At 36.5% G+C, this 18,492-nt stretch overlaps 2 protein-coding genes across 4 annotated transcripts; one reads left to right on the top strand and one right to left on the bottom strand.

Moving 5' to 3' along the window:
• Positions 1-115: 115 nt before the first annotated feature.
• Positions 116-4,864, bottom strand: LOC145229152 (uncharacterized). Its single transcript, XM_080094439.1, has 8 exons — positions 4,565-4,864; positions 4,262-4,356; positions 3,885-4,040; positions 3,645-3,774; positions 3,330-3,539; positions 3,087-3,256; positions 2,633-2,744; positions 116-2,301 (listed from the first exon to the last, which is right to left on the bottom strand). Exons 1-8 carry the CDS (start codon positions 4,773-4,775, stop codon positions 548-550), a joined length of 2,838 nt encoding a protein of 945 aa, XP_079950565.1. The 5' UTR covers positions 4,776-4,864; the 3' UTR covers positions 116-547.
• A 147-nt stretch (positions 4,865-5,011) lies between these two features.
• Positions 5,012-16,146, top strand: LOC145229153 (uncharacterized). 3 transcript variants are annotated; one of them, XM_080094441.1, is made up of 20 exons: positions 5,012-5,291; positions 5,376-5,474; positions 6,001-6,128; positions 6,191-6,334; positions 6,999-7,065; positions 7,360-7,654; positions 8,665-8,768; positions 8,839-8,866; positions 9,345-9,408; positions 9,901-10,031; positions 10,647-10,762; positions 11,027-11,057; positions 11,947-12,011; positions 12,313-12,337; positions 12,475-12,548; positions 12,893-12,939; positions 14,255-14,543; positions 15,169-15,332; positions 15,844-15,974; positions 16,037-16,146. In XM_080094441.1, the coding sequence occupies exons 1-20, from the start codon at positions 5,186-5,188 to the stop codon at positions 16,065-16,067; spliced, it is 2,139 nt and encodes a 712-aa protein (XP_079950567.1). In that variant the 5' UTR covers positions 5,012-5,185; the 3' UTR covers positions 16,068-16,146. The 3 variants fall into 3 exon arrangements, with proteins under 3 accessions (XP_079950567.1, XP_079950566.1, XP_079950568.1); XM_080094440.1 differs by having other exon boundaries at positions 5,013-5,291; positions 14,255-14,546; XM_080094442.1 differs by having other exon boundaries at positions 5,014-5,291; positions 6,016-6,128; positions 14,255-14,546.
• Positions 16,147-18,492: the final 2,346 nt, after the last annotated feature.

Genomic DNA, 18,492 nt, shown 5'->3' with positions numbered 1-18,492 from the left:
TAAGGACAGTAATACAATTGTCAGCCCTGTCTATTAGTCTCTTAAATTACAAAAAAGCGCTTTTCCTAACCTCTTTTAAAGAATAAAATTTCCCCTATTGAACATGTCCGGAATGTTGTTGTTTTACAAAATTTATTTATACAATTGCAGTGCAACACAATGGACACAGAATTATATGAAAAAGGAAGCACTTGATCATTCTAGAACTTTCATATGCTTAAGAGAAACAAAACTTGTACCTCACTAAAATACTGAAGGCATATCACACAATAGGTACAAAAAAAGAAAATGGAAATTTACAAAGATGATTCAGAGTGTAAAAAAGAGCAGCAAAGACATCAAACAGTGGCACAATTCCGATCAGTCTCAGTTGATAAGACAAGTGTGATAAAAAATTTAAATGTATAATTATAAGCACAAGAAAAAAATATGACAGCAGTAGCAACACTGGGCACTATGACGGATAGTACAACATTTTGGCATAATAAAAGCCTAAAAGCAGAAACTCTTACCAGCCTAAAAGCGAGCATGGCAATTGAATAAAATTTCACCTTATGTAACGCCTGTTCTCGACTGCAGCAAGTGCTTTTCTTGGAGATGGATTCTTGACTTCTGCTTCAGAAATATGAATCCTGTAATTCTCACCACTATCAAGTACACCATCCATACTCTTGCCCAAGGGTTCAACGCTCCTGTTCATCTTTTGTTTTTTCTGTCTATTTTCATTTCCTTGCAATAAATGCGTACCTGGTTTAAAGGCGAGCTTTTTTCTGGCAGGAGAGTCTTGTGAATTGCTCTTCAGTGCCAATTTTCCAAACTTTTGCAAGTATTCAACCCTGTCCATTGAAAATCCTGGCTTATAAAGATTTTCTTTTTCTTCATCAAAGTCAGTCCTAGCATCTTCTTTACTGTGTTTGTCAGAAGTAAGCTTCAAGCCATTTCCACCATTATCATAAATTGACGGCTGTACAGCGGTTACAAATGGTGTGTCATCGCATTTGTTTTCCTCTACAGTATCATCGAAGTACGGAAAGTCTATTTCATCAATAACTGTAGATTTTAGTTGATTGTTACCAAGAACATTTTTTGATTTTATACGCTTGGTAGGTTCTGTAATGATTGGTGGTTCATCTCTTCTACATTTGATGGCATTGCAATTTTGTTTCTGCTTTATTTTTTTCACCTTACTAGGCTTTGCCTCAGCAGCCATTCCTAAGATTTCAGTTTCTTCCCAATCTCGTTGTTTCGACTGTTGATTTTTGTTTAAAACTTCGTCTACATCAATAACATGGAAACCAAATGCCTCACGAAATGAGTTCCGCATACTGCGATTCTGCCTCTGTTTTCTATTTCCACGTCGTCTAGTTTTCTTGCTGAATGATTTCATACGCAAAGGGTACTTTCTGGTCTTTGCAGGGTCCTCTTTTGCTGGACTGGGAGAGCAGTCAATCGTTACATGACCTTCTGGTTTGGTACGACAGATTGGAGTAACGTCTTCCTTGAAAGATCCTGAAAAGCAACCCTTGCCTTCCATGTACATATCCTGATTCTTTTGAACCCACTTTCTCACTAAAGTGCTTGGCGATCCTGGTTTATGAGTTTTTGGAGTGGGACACATCTTAGCGAGTTTTGTCCTGGGGGTATCTGCAGCTACGTCTATGCAGTCTTGTCCATCAAAGGCTGACGTTTCAGTGCTTGTATCATTAGGTTCGGAAACTTCGGCAATATAACCATTTCCATTTTCTCTTGGCCTAGAATGTTTTAAATTCAGATCATCGCCAGGTGTTGAAGTTGCTCTTGGTCTTGGCATTGACACTTTGCTTAAGGTACCATTTTTTACCAGTTGTTCTTGGTCAGGTTTAAATGATTGCACCTTAAATCCCTTTTGAGCGCTACCCACCACTGCCACAGCCATACCACATTGCTTTGAAGAAGAGCTATGTGGAAATAAGTGCCTATGATGCGGGTTTAACATGTGTTTGTTACAAACTGTACTTGTTTTCTTCTGTATATTACCACCTACAGCAGTAGTTGGTGTATCATAACTACATCTTAGATCCGTGAAGTCTCTGTAGTCTAGCTCTTCATCAGAGGACTCAGTAGTTTCAAAGGCATTGCTGCCTGAAGAGTTATGACTTTTGCGATATGGTGTTGATTTCAATGCTCCAGTGCTGTGCGACTGAAAACAGCACAATGCGGACTGACACATAATTCCTATTTTGTACCATGCCATGCAACAGTGGCACCGTTGTTTGCTTGCAGGATGGAAGTACTTGTAATAGAGAAGCATTGAAGAAATACCTAAGACAACATTAAGAGTGATTTTTCTACAATACGTATTTATGAGTTTAGTGATGAAAAAACGGCCCAAATAATAAAAGGGACATGCTTTTTGCTGATCACTGGTGATGGCATGAGCATTTGCCAAAACGTTTGAACAATAAAGCATGTCACTTTTTACATCTATTTGTGCTGTTATTTTCATCATTATACTTACAAGCAGATCCGTATACAGTGTTCTAAAGTATTGATGAATTCATTAGCTATAAACATAATAGCAGACATACTACTTTATACAAGTTTGAAAAAATGCTCAACCGTTTTTTTTCAATAAGTAACAGTAACATCTTACCTAAAATAAAGCCACCCCAGACTGCAAATAAGGCTGGAATGTTGTACCACATGCCTTCAGTACGCTGAGGCCACCACAGCAAAATCATAACAGTGTTCTCAGTCAGTACAACCTGTTTACAATGAGAAGTAATTATTCAATGGACAAGGGCATTAAAATTCATGCAACCTTGTTTTGTTAACAGTATTTAACGATCGGTTTGGATAGTCCAACTACTAGGATGCTTTATGGGACCGATTTCTAGTATTTATGGGTACAAAAATCAACAGCAGCTTTCTAAAATCACAGTTCAAAAAAATATCTTGACAAATTTTTCTTCCGCCTACAGTAAATAAAAGGAAAGACACCAGATACAGGATTGTAGGAATCAGATAAAATAATCTGATTCGTTCTAAAATCTCCAACTTTTGGATTCTACAAACTTGTTTGGCAGTAGAGTAAACAACATTCTTACAATGTAGTAAAAGATGGCTCTGAATCGTGACCTTCCCTCTTTCATGTTAAAAAAACAAAAGATATAGATGAATCCAATCACAGTGTTAAATAAGCGTTCCTCCCACCAACTGTTACAAAAGTCAGTGTCTTGTGCAACAACCCATGCTGTCATGATTAACCAATGAACACCTGCACAAAAAAGCATGACATAAATAAAAACAAATGCTTATGTTGATAACAAGATAAAACAACGATAGCCTACCTAGGATAAGCAGTGTCCATTCCTGGAAGACAGTTGCAAACAACACTATGGCAATTATCCTGCCAGCCACCATTGCAACTCTCCAAACCGTTTGCAAAAACATACCAGACCAAGAAACCTTGTTTCTTCTACTTGCAGCTGCCCGTAGAGCCTTGTTGTATGCCACAATTGTCCAAGCCAAAGATATTAAACTGAAGCATGCCGAAATGCCTAAAAAGATTTTTTTTATTGAATGATTTTTTTATGATTGTTTTTACACTACAGCATTAAAACTAAACAGAACATAATTAAAAGTTTGCTTCTGAATGAACAGACCTGTTAAAATGTGATCGCCCTCCACAACACGGATCATAATATAAAGTTGCAAGACAAGTTGTGGAGCAGACTCAAGAAAGCATTCAAACAAGCGGAGCATGCTTACATCGCTTAGCTCAGAATACATCAACTGCAAACCACAAAGAATCAGTTAGAAAAGCAATGCATGGTTAGACATAGAGTTACTGCAATTTTGGTCAAATGCACACAATTACATAAAGGAAATCGAGAGACATTAACCTGGTAATCTTCAATTCTTTTGGTCCTGCGAGCTCTGCATCCATGTATTAAAACATTGATGTATCTCTTCATTGGGCCCATCATACACAAATGAGTCAACAACATTGTTACTGTCATTTTGTGTCCGTCTGCCAGGTACCACCGAGTGCTAAACACCTACAAACAAAAAACAACAATATTAAATTTGTTTTTAAAGCTTAATTTTTACCTTAAACAATTAGTTGACCATTCAGTTAAGTTAATAAGCTTGGAGAGGGAAACAGCTGTGCTTTGTTAAGATATCATGTAGCATGACAAAAAAGTAAAAGGGTGAGTTACATCAACACCAGTACAAAAATACAACCACATGTTCAAGAATGACAAATTCACCAACAAACCTGCATTACAACTGCTGGCACAATGAGAAATGTCAAAGTCAAAGCCGCCCAACTTGTTTCATCAATTTTCCAATAAACAAGCATGACAAGAATATCTGAAAAGAAACTTTAGTGTCAAGGAAATGAAACGGCTATTGGTTGTTTGTTATAACCAATGTATCTTCACATTTTACACTTAGGACTGACAAATCCTCAATTTAAAGCAGAAAAGACACAACTGTTATTCCATGTTTATAGTCTCGTTTCTTAACAGGGTTAGGAGTAGGTAATATCAGTTTAAAAACTGTCAAAAAAATACAATACCTGTTACAATATCGGCCAGGTACGTGCTCATCGAAACAAGAACCACAAACAAATCTAGCCAGGTAAAGCAGTACACTGGGACCGCCTCTTGTCTTTTCTCATGATGTATTGATGAAAAAATCATTTCTGAACGTTGCAATAAGTCACGTTCATGCTCACTTTCCATGTTATCGTCCTGCATTGTTACGATTCTGTTTGAACCTGGCGCCATCCTTCAAGTTTTTTCATCAAAATACACAGGCATCACTTTTCACACGGGTTGATGTTTATTTTTCAACTTTTTTATCTTATTTTTTAACTGTACTTGCTCCTCTGTTGAAGATGTGCAGATTAGAATACGAAAAAAACTTTTACATATTTTATAACCAGTATTCTTGAACATGTTGTGCAGAAAAGACATTATTTTACTGATTTGTTTGCAGCTTTTGATGAAAGTTGTAAAGCGGGAAATTTCGACCCAGACAAATTTGTAAACACGGCACTCGAAACGCCTAATACTCAAAATTTAAGACGCTTATTACTAAATGCATAAAGTTATAGTCTGATCCTTGTAGAAATTTTGCAATCACAGAAAGTATTTTTCATTGATGATTGTCAAAAAAAATAAAATCAAGTTTAGAAATGTCTTCAAATGGAGATGAAGAAGTTGTTCATCTAGAACTAGTTCGGACTTGGGACAAAGAGTTTTTATTGCATGCCGAACTTGAAGACTTCGAAAGACCAATAGGTATAAACCGATAGGTATATGTGTAACATAATCTGTTTCTAATTGCACATAATCTACGCTTCTGACATCATTTTTGTCTTGAAGACTTTGAATTTGAACTACCTGAAGTCACAGATTTTAACACCTGTACAAAAGGATATCTTGTCTGTTTGAAGCTTCTTGCACACAAACTAAACAAAGCAGGTGATTTTGTTTATTGTCATATTCAATAGGCGTTTAACTTAAATATGAACTATGTCAAAGAAAGCCAGCTTATAATCTGATAGCATGTTTACTTGCAGTTTTTAAGGGGCTCCTCTAAAATACGCAATCTACGCAATCTGTACGCAATCTGCTTATAAAACGTATGCAACCTTTAAAAAATGTTGACGGTTAGGGCTTTTAGGGTCTGGGTGAGGGTTTATAATAAAATTAACACTATAATTTAGTTTAAGATGTCCAGTTTGGGCTTAATATTCTCATATGTGTTGAGAGTGGTACTAAACACTGTATGGTACCCATGTTAACACTTGTAGAGAAAATTAGACCTGAAACGCATCTGAAATTAAATTATAAAGTTAATTGTATCACAAACTGTCACCCTGACCCTAATAGCACTAACCGTCAACATCTTAGTTAGTTTTTGTTAGTAGATTGCGTATAGCTTGCATAGCTTGCGTAGATTGCGTAGATTGTGTATTTTAGAGTGGCCCGTTTTTAAGTCATTTAGTTGTTTGTCTTTTAGCTGTGGAGCAGAATGTTACGGAACTTCACCTATTGTCTCAAGACGCCAAAGATCTTTTGCTGATTTTGAAAGACATGGTTGCCAACACCAAAGCAAACTATTCATATTTTCAGGTACATGGACTTTTTGATGTCTCTTTTTTTATGATAGTTTTCGAGTGTATGTTATATTTTAGCAATCTCAAGACAACTTGGAAAAGATGTTAGACTTTTCTAGCTGGGACAAAGTGGTGGTTTCTCTTGTCTCAAGCTTTTTCTCCGGTACAATGAAATTCATTGATGAACACAAAGACCATCTAGGAATACCCTTTTTGTATAAGGTGGACCACATGAAACAAATTAAATGATTTACTAAAAAGCAAGTTGCCAGTGATGTAGAACAGGGGTGTGCAACCTTTGTTACTGTGGGGCCAAATACAAAAAAATTAGATCGTGGGCCGCACATTTATATAGCACAAGGTGATTTTATTTTTTTGCATGCCAAATATGCTTAACTACAAGTAAAATTCACATTTGATTCTAGTCGCATGTTTCCAGGTCGCATAAAAATAGCACCAGACATGTTAATCTGCTCAAAAATATGTAATAATTGGCGTCTCTGCGGGCCGCACAACCTTTATTCAAGGGCCGCATTTGGCCCGCAGGTTGCACACCCCTGATGTAGAATAACACATATTCATTTTAAATTTGTTAAACAGATGTTTCAACACAAACAGTTCATCAGCAAAAATATATATATATATATAATATACAAGTGGAAACAACATGTTTATATACACAAAAAGGGAAAGAGAAAGGTTCTCAAATGATGACAATTGTTTTTTGTCGAAATGCCTGTTTATTAGAATGAATACATTTTATTCTACATCGCTGGCAATTGGGATTTTTAGTAAAGCTACTATCATGTTTTGTGTACCTGAATTAAATGCTGTTTAGTACACAGATACTTTTTTATGCTTTTATACACCTTTATGCATTTTACAGTTGCATGATCAATTTTTAAAGATCAGAGAGAAAAAACTTTCCGATAATGACTCAACCTTGTCAACAGGTCTGTACATATTATTTGGTTTGACTTTGTTCAAACTGGGCAAAACTATTGCATTCAGCAATATTCATATTTTCTGCAAAATTTTCATAAAATGAACTCTTAAACTCAAGTTGAACTATTACTGAACATTGTAATTATTAACTAGGCGGCTATACCCAAGGGAAATCAAATTAGATCTTAATACGAAATTTTGTTTCATAGAATGAACCTGCCATATGCAAGGGTTGAGGTACTCACAAATGTACCACAGTACTAATTTTGTTATTGTCTAAGCTGTTATTATTTTACTGACAGAAACAGATCTGCCAACAAGTGCTACCAACACAAGTGATGATTCCTCAAGTGAAGAGTTTCCCAGCTCCTCATCAGATTCATCACCCTTGCCAAGTTGTACCAGCTCCTCAGCAGTTAACGATCGGCCAGCAAAAAGTTTTCAAAAAGAGCTGTTAGTATGTGCTGCTATTACTGATTCAGAAGTAGAATGTGAAGAGGACAATTTGGCAGAGGGTCACGGAACTGCAAACAAAGAGGCTGATTTAACTGCAATGGATGCTGAAGGTTTACCATCACCAATTAATAAAGACAAGAGGTACTAATAAACTTTATGTTCTGTTGTCTGTAGTATTGCAAGTTTATGCATCATTTTTAGGTGCTTACACATTATCGTTATTTTACTGATAATGGCAATAGTTTTGTCAAATAATTGTGTTATGAAACAAATTTATTTCTGCCACAGTAATTGCAATTTGGTTGATATTTAAGAGACAAGGATGCAACATGCAAGAGTTTTTGCACAATGTGCAGTAGCCAATATGTGCAGATAAAATTTAGTTTATAATAGAGATGTACCGAATATTCGGTTTGCTGAATTAATTCGGCCGAATCGGCCACTTTTGCAAAGATTCGGTTTCGGCCGAATAATTTGTTGCGATTCGGCCGAAACCGAATCTTTTACGAACACATATTTAAAGCGTTAAACGTGTCTTTTCTGCTTAGTACCAACGAAAATCGCGCCAATCGTTATATTTTTTAACACATTATCGTTTTTCCCACTGCAGACAACTATAATCAGTAATTCATTGTCGGGCTGGCAATCATGCTTGAGTCAATGTTAAACCCCACAGAACTAAAATAGGGACAAAACACAAACATTCTGCACTAATTGCCTGGTAGATAAACTTATATTTTCATGTCAAACGCGTAGCGTACGACTTCGCATGACGTCATAAATGATTCGGTTGATTCGACCGAATTTATTCGGCAAAACCACCGAATATTCAGTTTCGGCCGAATCGAAATTTCGCCGATTCGGTACATCACTAGTTTTTAATGATATTTTTTATGATAGTACTTCACTACTACCCTAATAGCTGTCAGCATTTTTATTGATATGTCGTTTTTTTGGGGGGGATTGTGCTCTTTCCGTAGAAAAAAAAAAATAGAAAATGTGAGTACATTTACGCTTGCACATTTCTACACACTTTGTGCAAATATTCACTACCAGCCATGTGGTTATATAAGGTTTTGTTTAACATAAAAGTTTACTCTATGATTGTGTTTTTTTATATTTTTAACAAACTGGATTATGATGCCATTTAGTTTGCCTCCATCAAACGTTAGCGAAGAGGAAAAAGAACCAATGCTAACATCAACCCAAAAAAATGATGAAATAAATGATGACACACCAACCACTACTAAAAATGGTACTTTCCATATTTGTTTTAAGGGTGAATTTTAATGGACATTTGTAACATGTGTGCTTGTTTTTCACAGATTCCACTGCAGAAAAACAGCCCAGTCAGTAAGTCACACTTAGGTTGATAAGTTGAAATTTTAACAGAAATTATACTACAGTATCCACCATATGAATCTAGTTCATAACGGTCTAAATTATGTTTTATTCTATGGAACAATTTATAGAATTGTAGGGACAGTACTATAATTGTTGTTATTGTGAGCTTTTTCTTTCCAACTGAGCATTTTTGGTTATTGTGTTACTGCCATTGTAAAATGCCTGACATTTACAAATCATAGCATCCTGCAACTATTGAAGGCATTATATCGAATTAGCTGGACTTCGAGCATTTCTGGCTAATCCCAGATCCTAGATTAATGCTTGGTGACCGGCTGATTCGGTAAAACACCCCAATGGTCCTGCCGTACTATGATTTATATGTGAGTGTGCCATAATCGCTAGTTTCGATCAGCGCTTCATGGCCGATCCCAGTTATAAATTTATGTTCATCTTAACTCACATTTACAACAACTTTTTTTTAAAGAAATCCTTGTCAAACAAGATCAAGGGTCCAACGTTCACCAATTCATCGCAAAAAACAACGACGGGTAAGAAAACGTTGTTTTATGCACATAAAATTACATTAACGTCTTTATTGTGAATCAACAGCAGCGTAAGTGTGATGTCATAACAGGCTACAAGAATCAGCCTCTGTAACAGGGTGGTGACCGACAGATCTGTCTTCACTTGTCAAATATACAAAATACACTGATGCTGATCGTCTGCCACTCTTTTTGAGTATATTTTGTATATTTGACAAGTGAAGACAGATCTGTCGGTCACCACCCTGTTACAGAGGCTGATTCTTGTAGTCTGTTATGAAATCACACTTACTTCTGACATGGCATAGTTTTTTGGTTTGTTTTCGCAGCTGTTAGTTGTTTTAGTATTTTAAAATTTTAACTTTTATCATTTCTTTTCATTTTTAAACAGAAACTGACAATGCCGTAATAGGCGAAATTAATATTTCTGTTGCAAATAAAACTTTACACTGACACTGATCGTCTGCCACTCTTTTTGAGTATATTTTGTATCAACAGCAGCGTTTTTCACTTCTCACTGATGTCCACCTAATCCATGGTGTAAAGCGATATGGTGTAGGAAGTTGGGCAACGATTTTGAAAAATTACGAATTTCCTTCTTTTCGAACTGCAGTTCACCTGAAAGATAGGTAAATAATTTCTAAAATCAGTGGTTCCCAACTACCAAGGGTCTTTGGAATGGTTTTAGGAGGTCTGTGAATACACAAATAACTAATTTCAAACTTCTAATTCTAAGTGGGGGGGCACAGACTTGATAGGTTTATTGGGCACATTACTACAAAAAGGTTGGGAATCACTGTGTAACATGATAAACATCTGAAAACTATAAATAAGATGCCTAGGCTCTGGGTTTTATTGAACTCATTCTTGATGCATGTGACTTTGGACTGCAAATTTGCAATTGCTCATTTTTAAACCATCTAGCCTGAAAATCTTTTGTTGCAATATATATATTATGTAAACCATAATTTTGAAATCTTTTTTTGCACAAAGAATATATTTAAACCTGACATCAGTTTACAAAACAACCTAAACTAACAAGTGCTTGGCTTAGCACATGGCAAATGTTACAACTCATTGATCATCATGGTGCTAATTTATTATGTAAGCCATGTGGTTGTTGTGCTGTAATAAGAAGCTTAATAATGACTAAAATATTAATTACAGATGTCTCATTGACCTACACCAGGCATTGGGCCAGTGTTTGTGACAAATGACGTAGTGGATATTTTCTCTCATTTTAGGTGGCGCACTCTAATAACAACTGGTGCTGTTAAGGAAGATGATGGGCTCTTTATATTAGTGGAACCATTTAAATCAGCTCTGAAAGACTTTTCTCAAAAGAAAATTGCACAATCAGGCAAGTTCTAGCTTTTGTTATGATGCAAATTAAAAAAAAGAGAATGCCAAATAATCTTTGATATTCATTCACAGTATGAAAAGTTTGGTAAAGGGCAGTTGTTTGTATGTATTTGATGCGATTGTGTATTTATTACAAGCAAAGTTTACAAAAAAACATGCTTAATTAGCATGTTGGTCACGTTTTACATAAATATGAAGTGGTTACTGTAATAAGCATTTGTTTTATTTGATATATGTGTAATTTATGTGCTTTTGTCTTCAGAAAAACATATTCCAAAGATACGTCTTTCACGGTTAGTGTGTTTATAAAAGGTCTCCTTTCACAAAAATATAAATTCATGTATACATATACGTTGACGTTTCTTCACCATCAGCAACTCCTGACGTTTTTGTTTAAATAAACATTTCAATTTGTATGTAGTATTTCTACCTTTGTGGTTGTACCACATAGTCCCAATGCCCAGTGGTTATTTTGTTTCAAATACAGTCAAACTTCGATATTATGCCACCTTGATATTATGCCACCCTCGATACTATACCACTTTTGATCGACACCAACTAAATTCAATAGAAAATATATTTACTATGCCACCCCTTACCCTTGATACTATGACACATGAGAGAACAGTATTACTGTATTAACGGCCTGGTTCCGGATTGAAAATTGGGCCTTCTGACAATTTTCGGTTTGAGCTCATGATAAAACAGAGAAAACATGAAAAACAAACGTGGTCATGTTAAGAGGTTTCACGGCTTTGCAGCGAGTTTTGTAAACGCCATTCTGTGCTTGTGTCAAGACAAAACTAACAGATCTTGTTTGTTCTATGAACGATCTATCCGTTTTTTTGTAATAAATTATACTGTATACGGTACTGTAATAAATTACAATCGTACAACACAACGTGGCATTACAGTACATTGTCACGTCACAAGGCTATTTTTACAACCATCCCTCGCTATTATGCCACCCTCGCTACTATGCCACTTTCTCTCGGTCCCAAAGGGTGGCATAGTATCGAAGTTTGACTGTAAGCAATACAATGATAGTTTTGAGTGTTGTGGTTATTGAGCTTAAATTATTTAATTCGTCACTTAAAAAGGGGGATTTATACATGTCATATGGTTGTGTTAAAAGAAAAAAGTCATCCTTTCTTTTGTATTATGCATAGAACAATTTTTCAGGTCATCAACACAAAACAACGACAATAACACCACAAAAGAAACATTGACAGCTTCTGCCTCAAAAGGTACACTTCAGCCTGTTAAGTTGCATTTTTTCTATTGCAATAAGGTTTTGTTACCCTATAATCATAAAGCTATATATTGCTGTGTATTTTGATAATGTGTGATGTCTTGTAGGGCTGTGGCTAATGTAATCCATATATGCAATGCCAGTTTTTAATTGCATATGGAGTGAAATCTAGATAGCATCAAATTTGGACATACATTAACTTATTGCATTTGACCCTGCAGCCAGAGCCCTTTGCCAGTTTGTTGCATATAAGCCCCATTTAATAGACACTCACATGAATTGTTGTGTTTTTGCAGAATTGCCAGTACCCATACTTCCCCAGTAAGTATTTTATGTTGAAGTGTTTTTTGAGGAATGGTTAACATGCAAAACAATTATATACCAATTTATCTGGTGTTTTTTTTATCTTGATTAGGCATTATAATGTTTAAGTACTAATCTTTTGTTTTGTATGTTAGAGCTAATCCCAAAAAAGTTACTAGGCCTGAAGAAGATAAATCAACTCCACCAACAGCAGCTTCAGGCACTACAGGTGTGTCTACAATTTTTATCTGCTACTCTTAAGCAGTGGTGGGATTCAATTTTTTTGTCATCCGGTTCTATAAGAAAACGAATTTTTTTCAGCCGGTTCTGTTACAAACAGTCCGTTGACAGTAACCAGTAATGCTAACCGGTTCGCTGATCTTATAAAATTTCGTGCGACGGTTGTATAGAACCTATGCGAACTGGCTGAATCCCACCACTGCTCCTAAGATGTTTTTTTTTTCACTGCACAATCTGCTTCAGACAGTTTTTATTGCTTAACAACCGTAGCATTTAAATGTTGTAAGTGTTACCTTTAAAAATAGACAAAGTTTACAGCATATGTTTTTATAGAAACCGCCAACCCTGTTAACCCACTGCCAGATCCACAACCTTCCGAGGTAAGAATAATATACAAAAGTAGATGGGACTTTTGCTATATGGTGCAGTGTTTTTTAATAAATGTGCTGCTGCACACTAGCGGAGTGGTTTCCAAACTTTTTAAAAGAAACCAAAAATATTCCCAAAAATTTATTACAAAATTTTCTGCGACCATATGCCTCATTAGTAGGCCATTTTGGCTGCATTATTTTTGAAAAATTTCAGAAAATTACTGTGCTAATTTCAAACGAACAGATTCGTTCTTTCTACCAAACAATTTCGATTGAATCTAAAAGCGAGCTTGATGCATCATTATTAAGCAGAGATATTATCATGTCACAAACGAAAGCATCCTTAAAGCGTCAAAACTAGTGGAAACGAAATTATTATTACGCAGCACTTTAAATCCGTGGTAATGAAGAAAGGCAACGAAGCAAAGTTAAAAAATAAAAAAATGCTGTTGCTAAAAAATCATACTAGAAAAAGATCTTATTTACCAAATGCAGTTTTAACCATCACGTTAAACCAGTGGTTCTTAACCTTTTTATAACGGCCGACCCCTACGATATTCTTCAGCCTTTGGTCGAACCCCAAAGTTACATCCTAGGTTTTTAACCCATTTTGTTTGGTGGGTCATGATTAGTTTTTGTTCAAACGTAGTGGCAACAGTTACTGTTTGTCATTTTGTTAAAATCTGACATAATACAAGCAACTTGTTTCATGATTGCTTTAATTTCGGCAAGGCCCAAAATCCCCAGATTAATTTCTAGCTTGGTGCACAGCGAGGAGATCAGTCTTGAGTGTTTATGATGTCATAATCTAGATTGTGATGCTTGTGGTACCTGTCTTGTTCGCATTGTTGGCGTACAATAGGCGTACAAAAAGTCTGACACATATGGTTATTACTTATTAGGCTGATAATACTCTTTTTAGTGCCACAAAAACTGTTTAGAGCAGTCCAAAACACCCCTGCCTAAGTTCAACCATCCAGTGTTTTGATATTTGGCAAATACAAATTGCTGTTTTTAACGACTATAGACCCTAAAGTTTGACATAAACGAGTATTTGTATTGTACTTCAAAAAGACCTTCGTCGAACCCCTGATTCGGCGTTGCCGAACCCCTGGGGTTCGATCGAACACCGGTTAAGAACCACTGCGTTAAACATACTAATTCAAATTTCATCATTAACAGTGTTTGTTTTGTTTTAGCCCACAAAGTTTGCAGCGAACAAATAAGTAGTTTGTTAGTGTGGCACAGCTCAAATGTAATTGCAAACCACTGATGTAGTGGTCATAAAACTTCACGAAACGATAAAACGGTTCTGCCCTTTAAGCCAACACAGGATAGCGAAACGCCGGCCGACACTTCGGCGACAGAAGCGACACCGCCGACAAATAAACCCGGTCCCTCAAGTTCCAGCACCCAGCATCCCTCTCCCGGCCACTTTGGCGGCGACGTCGAACCGAACCTGTCCATTGAACACGTGGTGTCGCTGGCGATCTGGGGAAGTGACGATGAACCAAATGTTAGTAATAAAACTGGAGACTTTTCCGGTTCTTCGCCACAAAATGAGAGTTCACCTTCAAAAGCAAAAGGCGACAAAAAAGATGCTACAACAGCAGGTGGTACGTCAGATAAAAATATCTTTGTTTTTAAGTAGATGTTGATGGTTAAATCACTAGTTAAAAGCCTCTTTATACTCAACCCCAAAATATAGATTAAAAAAAATGTAAGACCCTTCTTAACGCAATAAAAGTTGACAGGAAAAGGAAAGTTAACATGTGGTTGGGCCAAAACAATTTGCTGGTGAAAACTTCAAATTTGCTGCAAATGCCAAGTGCTGGTGTTCTATTGTGGACGCGTGTAAAGCCATTGGTTGGTCAATGGGGAATTTGCGCATGTAGACTAGTTACCATATTTTTGTTCCTTAAAAATGCCGTGTACTCGATTTGACCTTCAGAAGTCCAGAAGAAGCCAGTAACAAGAAGAAAAAAACGTTTGATAATATTTCTTGCATTATTACTTAACTTAAAGTTTGGGGAAATGTTTCCTTTACCTCAATCGTTTTGGAATTTTTGCCAAGTGTATAGAAAGTATCAAGTCTGACTCCTATCCCACCGTCCCTACCTTTCACTGCCACGTTTTTTCTAAAAGGTTGACCAGCCACTGATGTGTGTGTTTTTGTTGTTTCTCATACAGTGGATTACATTTTGCAATTTTAAGTCGGATTTTTACTTTTTGTTTTAGCTTCTAATACAACTCCACACAAGAAACGGAGACTTTGGGACGTTGAGGGTGAAGTTATGACATGGGACGAACCAATTCTGGAACACAATTTCGTGTCGCGGAAAAAAGCTGCTGGTGCATTCGACACGATTGGAGAGGTGCCCAAGAAAGCGCACAAAAAAGTGGTCAGTCTACAGCAATGGTTCCCAAACTTTTCAATTATTTTTTTTCTTTGTCATTATCTCGATGACTTGCGGTCTATAAATCTGAATTAAAAAAAACGAAAAAAAAAACAGTAAGCAATTTTCCCATTTTAAACTTTTTTTAAATTACAACAATGGCTACACTAGCCAATATAGCCAATCTCTCGTCACCAGCTGCACTGATGAGACCTTATACACCAAAACAGTGTGCACTGTCTGCAGCTAATCATTCAAAGTAATTTGTAAAATCATCGACAAGACAAAAACCTTCAGGATTTTGCACCAAGATTGAGTTCTTTGTTAGGTGTGATGGAATAAACTGCATTGTTCAGCAGACGGTCCTCAAATTCTACCTAGATTTGGTAGACACTAAAAATGTTGTAGAATGACTTCCACGGGAAATTGCTTCCAGTTTGACAACTGCGGCAAATGCCTTTAACTGTTATTGGATGTCGTATCTATAAACCTTATTAGTTAATAACTATACTTACAGGCTTGGTCTGACGAGGAAGTGCAACATTTGTTGAAAGGTATTGAACGCTACGGTCAGGGTCAATGGGCAATGATTTTAGACAGATTCAAGTTTAACAATAGAACTGCCGTTCAGTTAAAAGATAAATACAGGTGATTAACTTAAGGTTTTCAATTGGAAACGTTGAGGCTAAGTATTGTCTTTTTGCTTTCAGAAATATTTTGAAAAAGAAGGATGAAGACTGAAGACGTAGCTACAATTCACTGTCAAGACTGTCGTTGTCAATTAATTCGTATTTTTTCATTACAGCCAAACATCTTTGTTTGTCAGGGTTGCTATGTTACGCCTTTCTTCAAAACGTTCAAGCTCTGCACGAAAGTGCCTTTCATGGGTAGCCCGTCGTATACAAAAGACTGTCAAGAGCAGACCTGGGCATTTTACGGCCCGCGGGCCACATCCGGCCCGTTGGCTGTCCCTGTCCGGCCCGCGTGAGGTTTAAGTAAATTTAAACATCAATCCAATATAGGTCTATTTATGCTGTGCATGAAATACGGCAATTTTGCTGTTATTTTAAAAAGCCATTTGTTACATATGATTACGTAGTGATGCACGTGCGTAGGCGAACAGCTACGTGTGATGCTAGTCAAAATCGTCATAAAACACAAGTTGTTCAACCCATTATAATGCGATAGAGCCTGTAGTGCTCTTATGTGTCAAAATAATACAGCGGGGGTGGGAAAAACACAAACATCTGATTTTTACAAACTGGAAAGCTTAAACGCAAATTTGATCAACCTAATTCAATGAAAACTTTGGGTTTTAACATTTCACCTTAATATTGCAAGCTAAATTGCTATTTTTCATGTCAATTTGCCCGCTTATTTTTTATGCAAACTATAAATATTTGCATTACAACGCTCAAATGTAGAATAAAGTTTAACCAAGTTATCGTTGGTTTGGCCCTCGGACATAAGTCAGGTTTCTTATGTGGCTAGTTTTAAAAATTAATTACCCACCCCTGGTCAAAAGCCACAACGGTCCATCTGTATTTAGGCAAAGTTGCTGAATGTTTCAGAGAATGTTGCATATTTCACATCACAAACGTTCCAAAAGGCACAGCCTATATCCTTCTCTTCATTGTATTGTAAAATTTAGGTCGTAGGTTGAGTGATGGTGCATATTTTATTCCGCTCAGTGAAAATCGTATAGCAGCACAAATGGGCTAATTTATTCACTAAGCCGGAAAAAGGAAGGTGACAGTTTCCCCCAACGTAGTACAGGCAGGCACATTGCATACAGCACCATAAAATAAGTTTTTCGAAAGCCTAAAATGACAAATGTCACATCAAGGTATTGACGTGTAGCATAGGCTACAAAGCCTTAATTTGTCCGAATTAATAAAATTGTTCTTTTACAGCTATCAATTAAAAACAACTTCGGATATTTAAAACATGTAACTTAAGTTATACAGCCTGAAAGCAACACAAAGCTGTATTGACAAATATCACTATTAGATTCGCACTAAGCCTTCAAAAAAATACCCCGTGATTACTGTTCTTGACCATTTCTGAATAACGGGTGGAATGTTTTAGTCAAGACCTGTGAAGAAACGACATCTAGTCTCACGCCATTGTCAGTAACATGATATTTTTAGAAAAAGTCTTAAACTTATGTAAAAAACTGTACATAATGTATATCCAGTTCTATTTTACCGGCTATCGAGCCAGGGAGGCCATTATCACCAAACACTGATGTTTTTAAACAAATCACTTAGGGCCAACTCATTTATGAAAAAGCAAAATGGGGCTTAATTGGACCCAGTAGAGTAGTAGACCATGAAGCAGGGTCTTGCCAATTTAATGAAGGGTTTTACCTATTTAATCTTTATACTACGTTGTAGCTGCAGCGCGTTCAGCCATTCCACCAATTGTGCCCTTCACTATTTTGCGCTCCATAACGTTTTAACGTTGCGCAGTTATTTCCGGCCTGGTGATGATTTTAGTGCTATTGTGTAAATTTTTCTTTTACCAAGCGAAACAAACTCTCAACTTTAATACAGACATGTTCATTAGGAGAACACTACTTGAAGGTGTTTTAAATTATAAAACAAAATTTGTTACACAACAGGATGATAATGTTGCGCTGTTGCCTTTGATGCTTTTTCATACTGACAAATATTTCCTTATCTTCCCAATGGCCACAAATCAAGAATGTAAGCTAAAAGACAAACATATTTAGTCGAGCGGTTTATTTGGCGTAAAGTAGGCTACCACCGATCCTGTACACTGAACAGTACGCCACAAAACGATTTGCAAATTAGTTTAGAACACCATTTCATTACAGTTCACCATGGTTTGTTTGCAAGTTATGCAGATCATAAAAAGGCAATAGTTTAACTTTTAAAGTACATATTGTTGGGCATGGAGAGATGTGCTGCCCAACAGGCTATTTGTTTTTGCTGCTTTTTGTCTCAAGTTTTGTGAACCCATGCCACTCGTTACAGCGCATAAAAAAAGATATTGGCGGAACTTAGCAAACTTTGAGTGGGTCGTTGCTACACAACGCCAATGGACCGTTACTTCAGTAAACTTTAAGTGAGTCGTTACTACTAAAGTCTATACATAAGCTTTAGTTGCTACAGAATGCAACCTATATCCTTACTTTTATAGG

The sequence above is a fragment of the Phallusia mammillata genome, chromosome 5 (assembly GCF_965637545.1).
Source record: "Phallusia mammillata chromosome 5, kaPhaMamm4.hap1.1, whole genome shotgun sequence".
Lineage (NCBI taxonomy): Eukaryota > Metazoa > Chordata > Ascidiacea > Phlebobranchia > Ascidiidae > Phallusia > Phallusia mammillata.
Note: the sequence above shows the minus strand (reverse complement) of the source record. Positions and strands in the feature narration are given on the sequence as shown.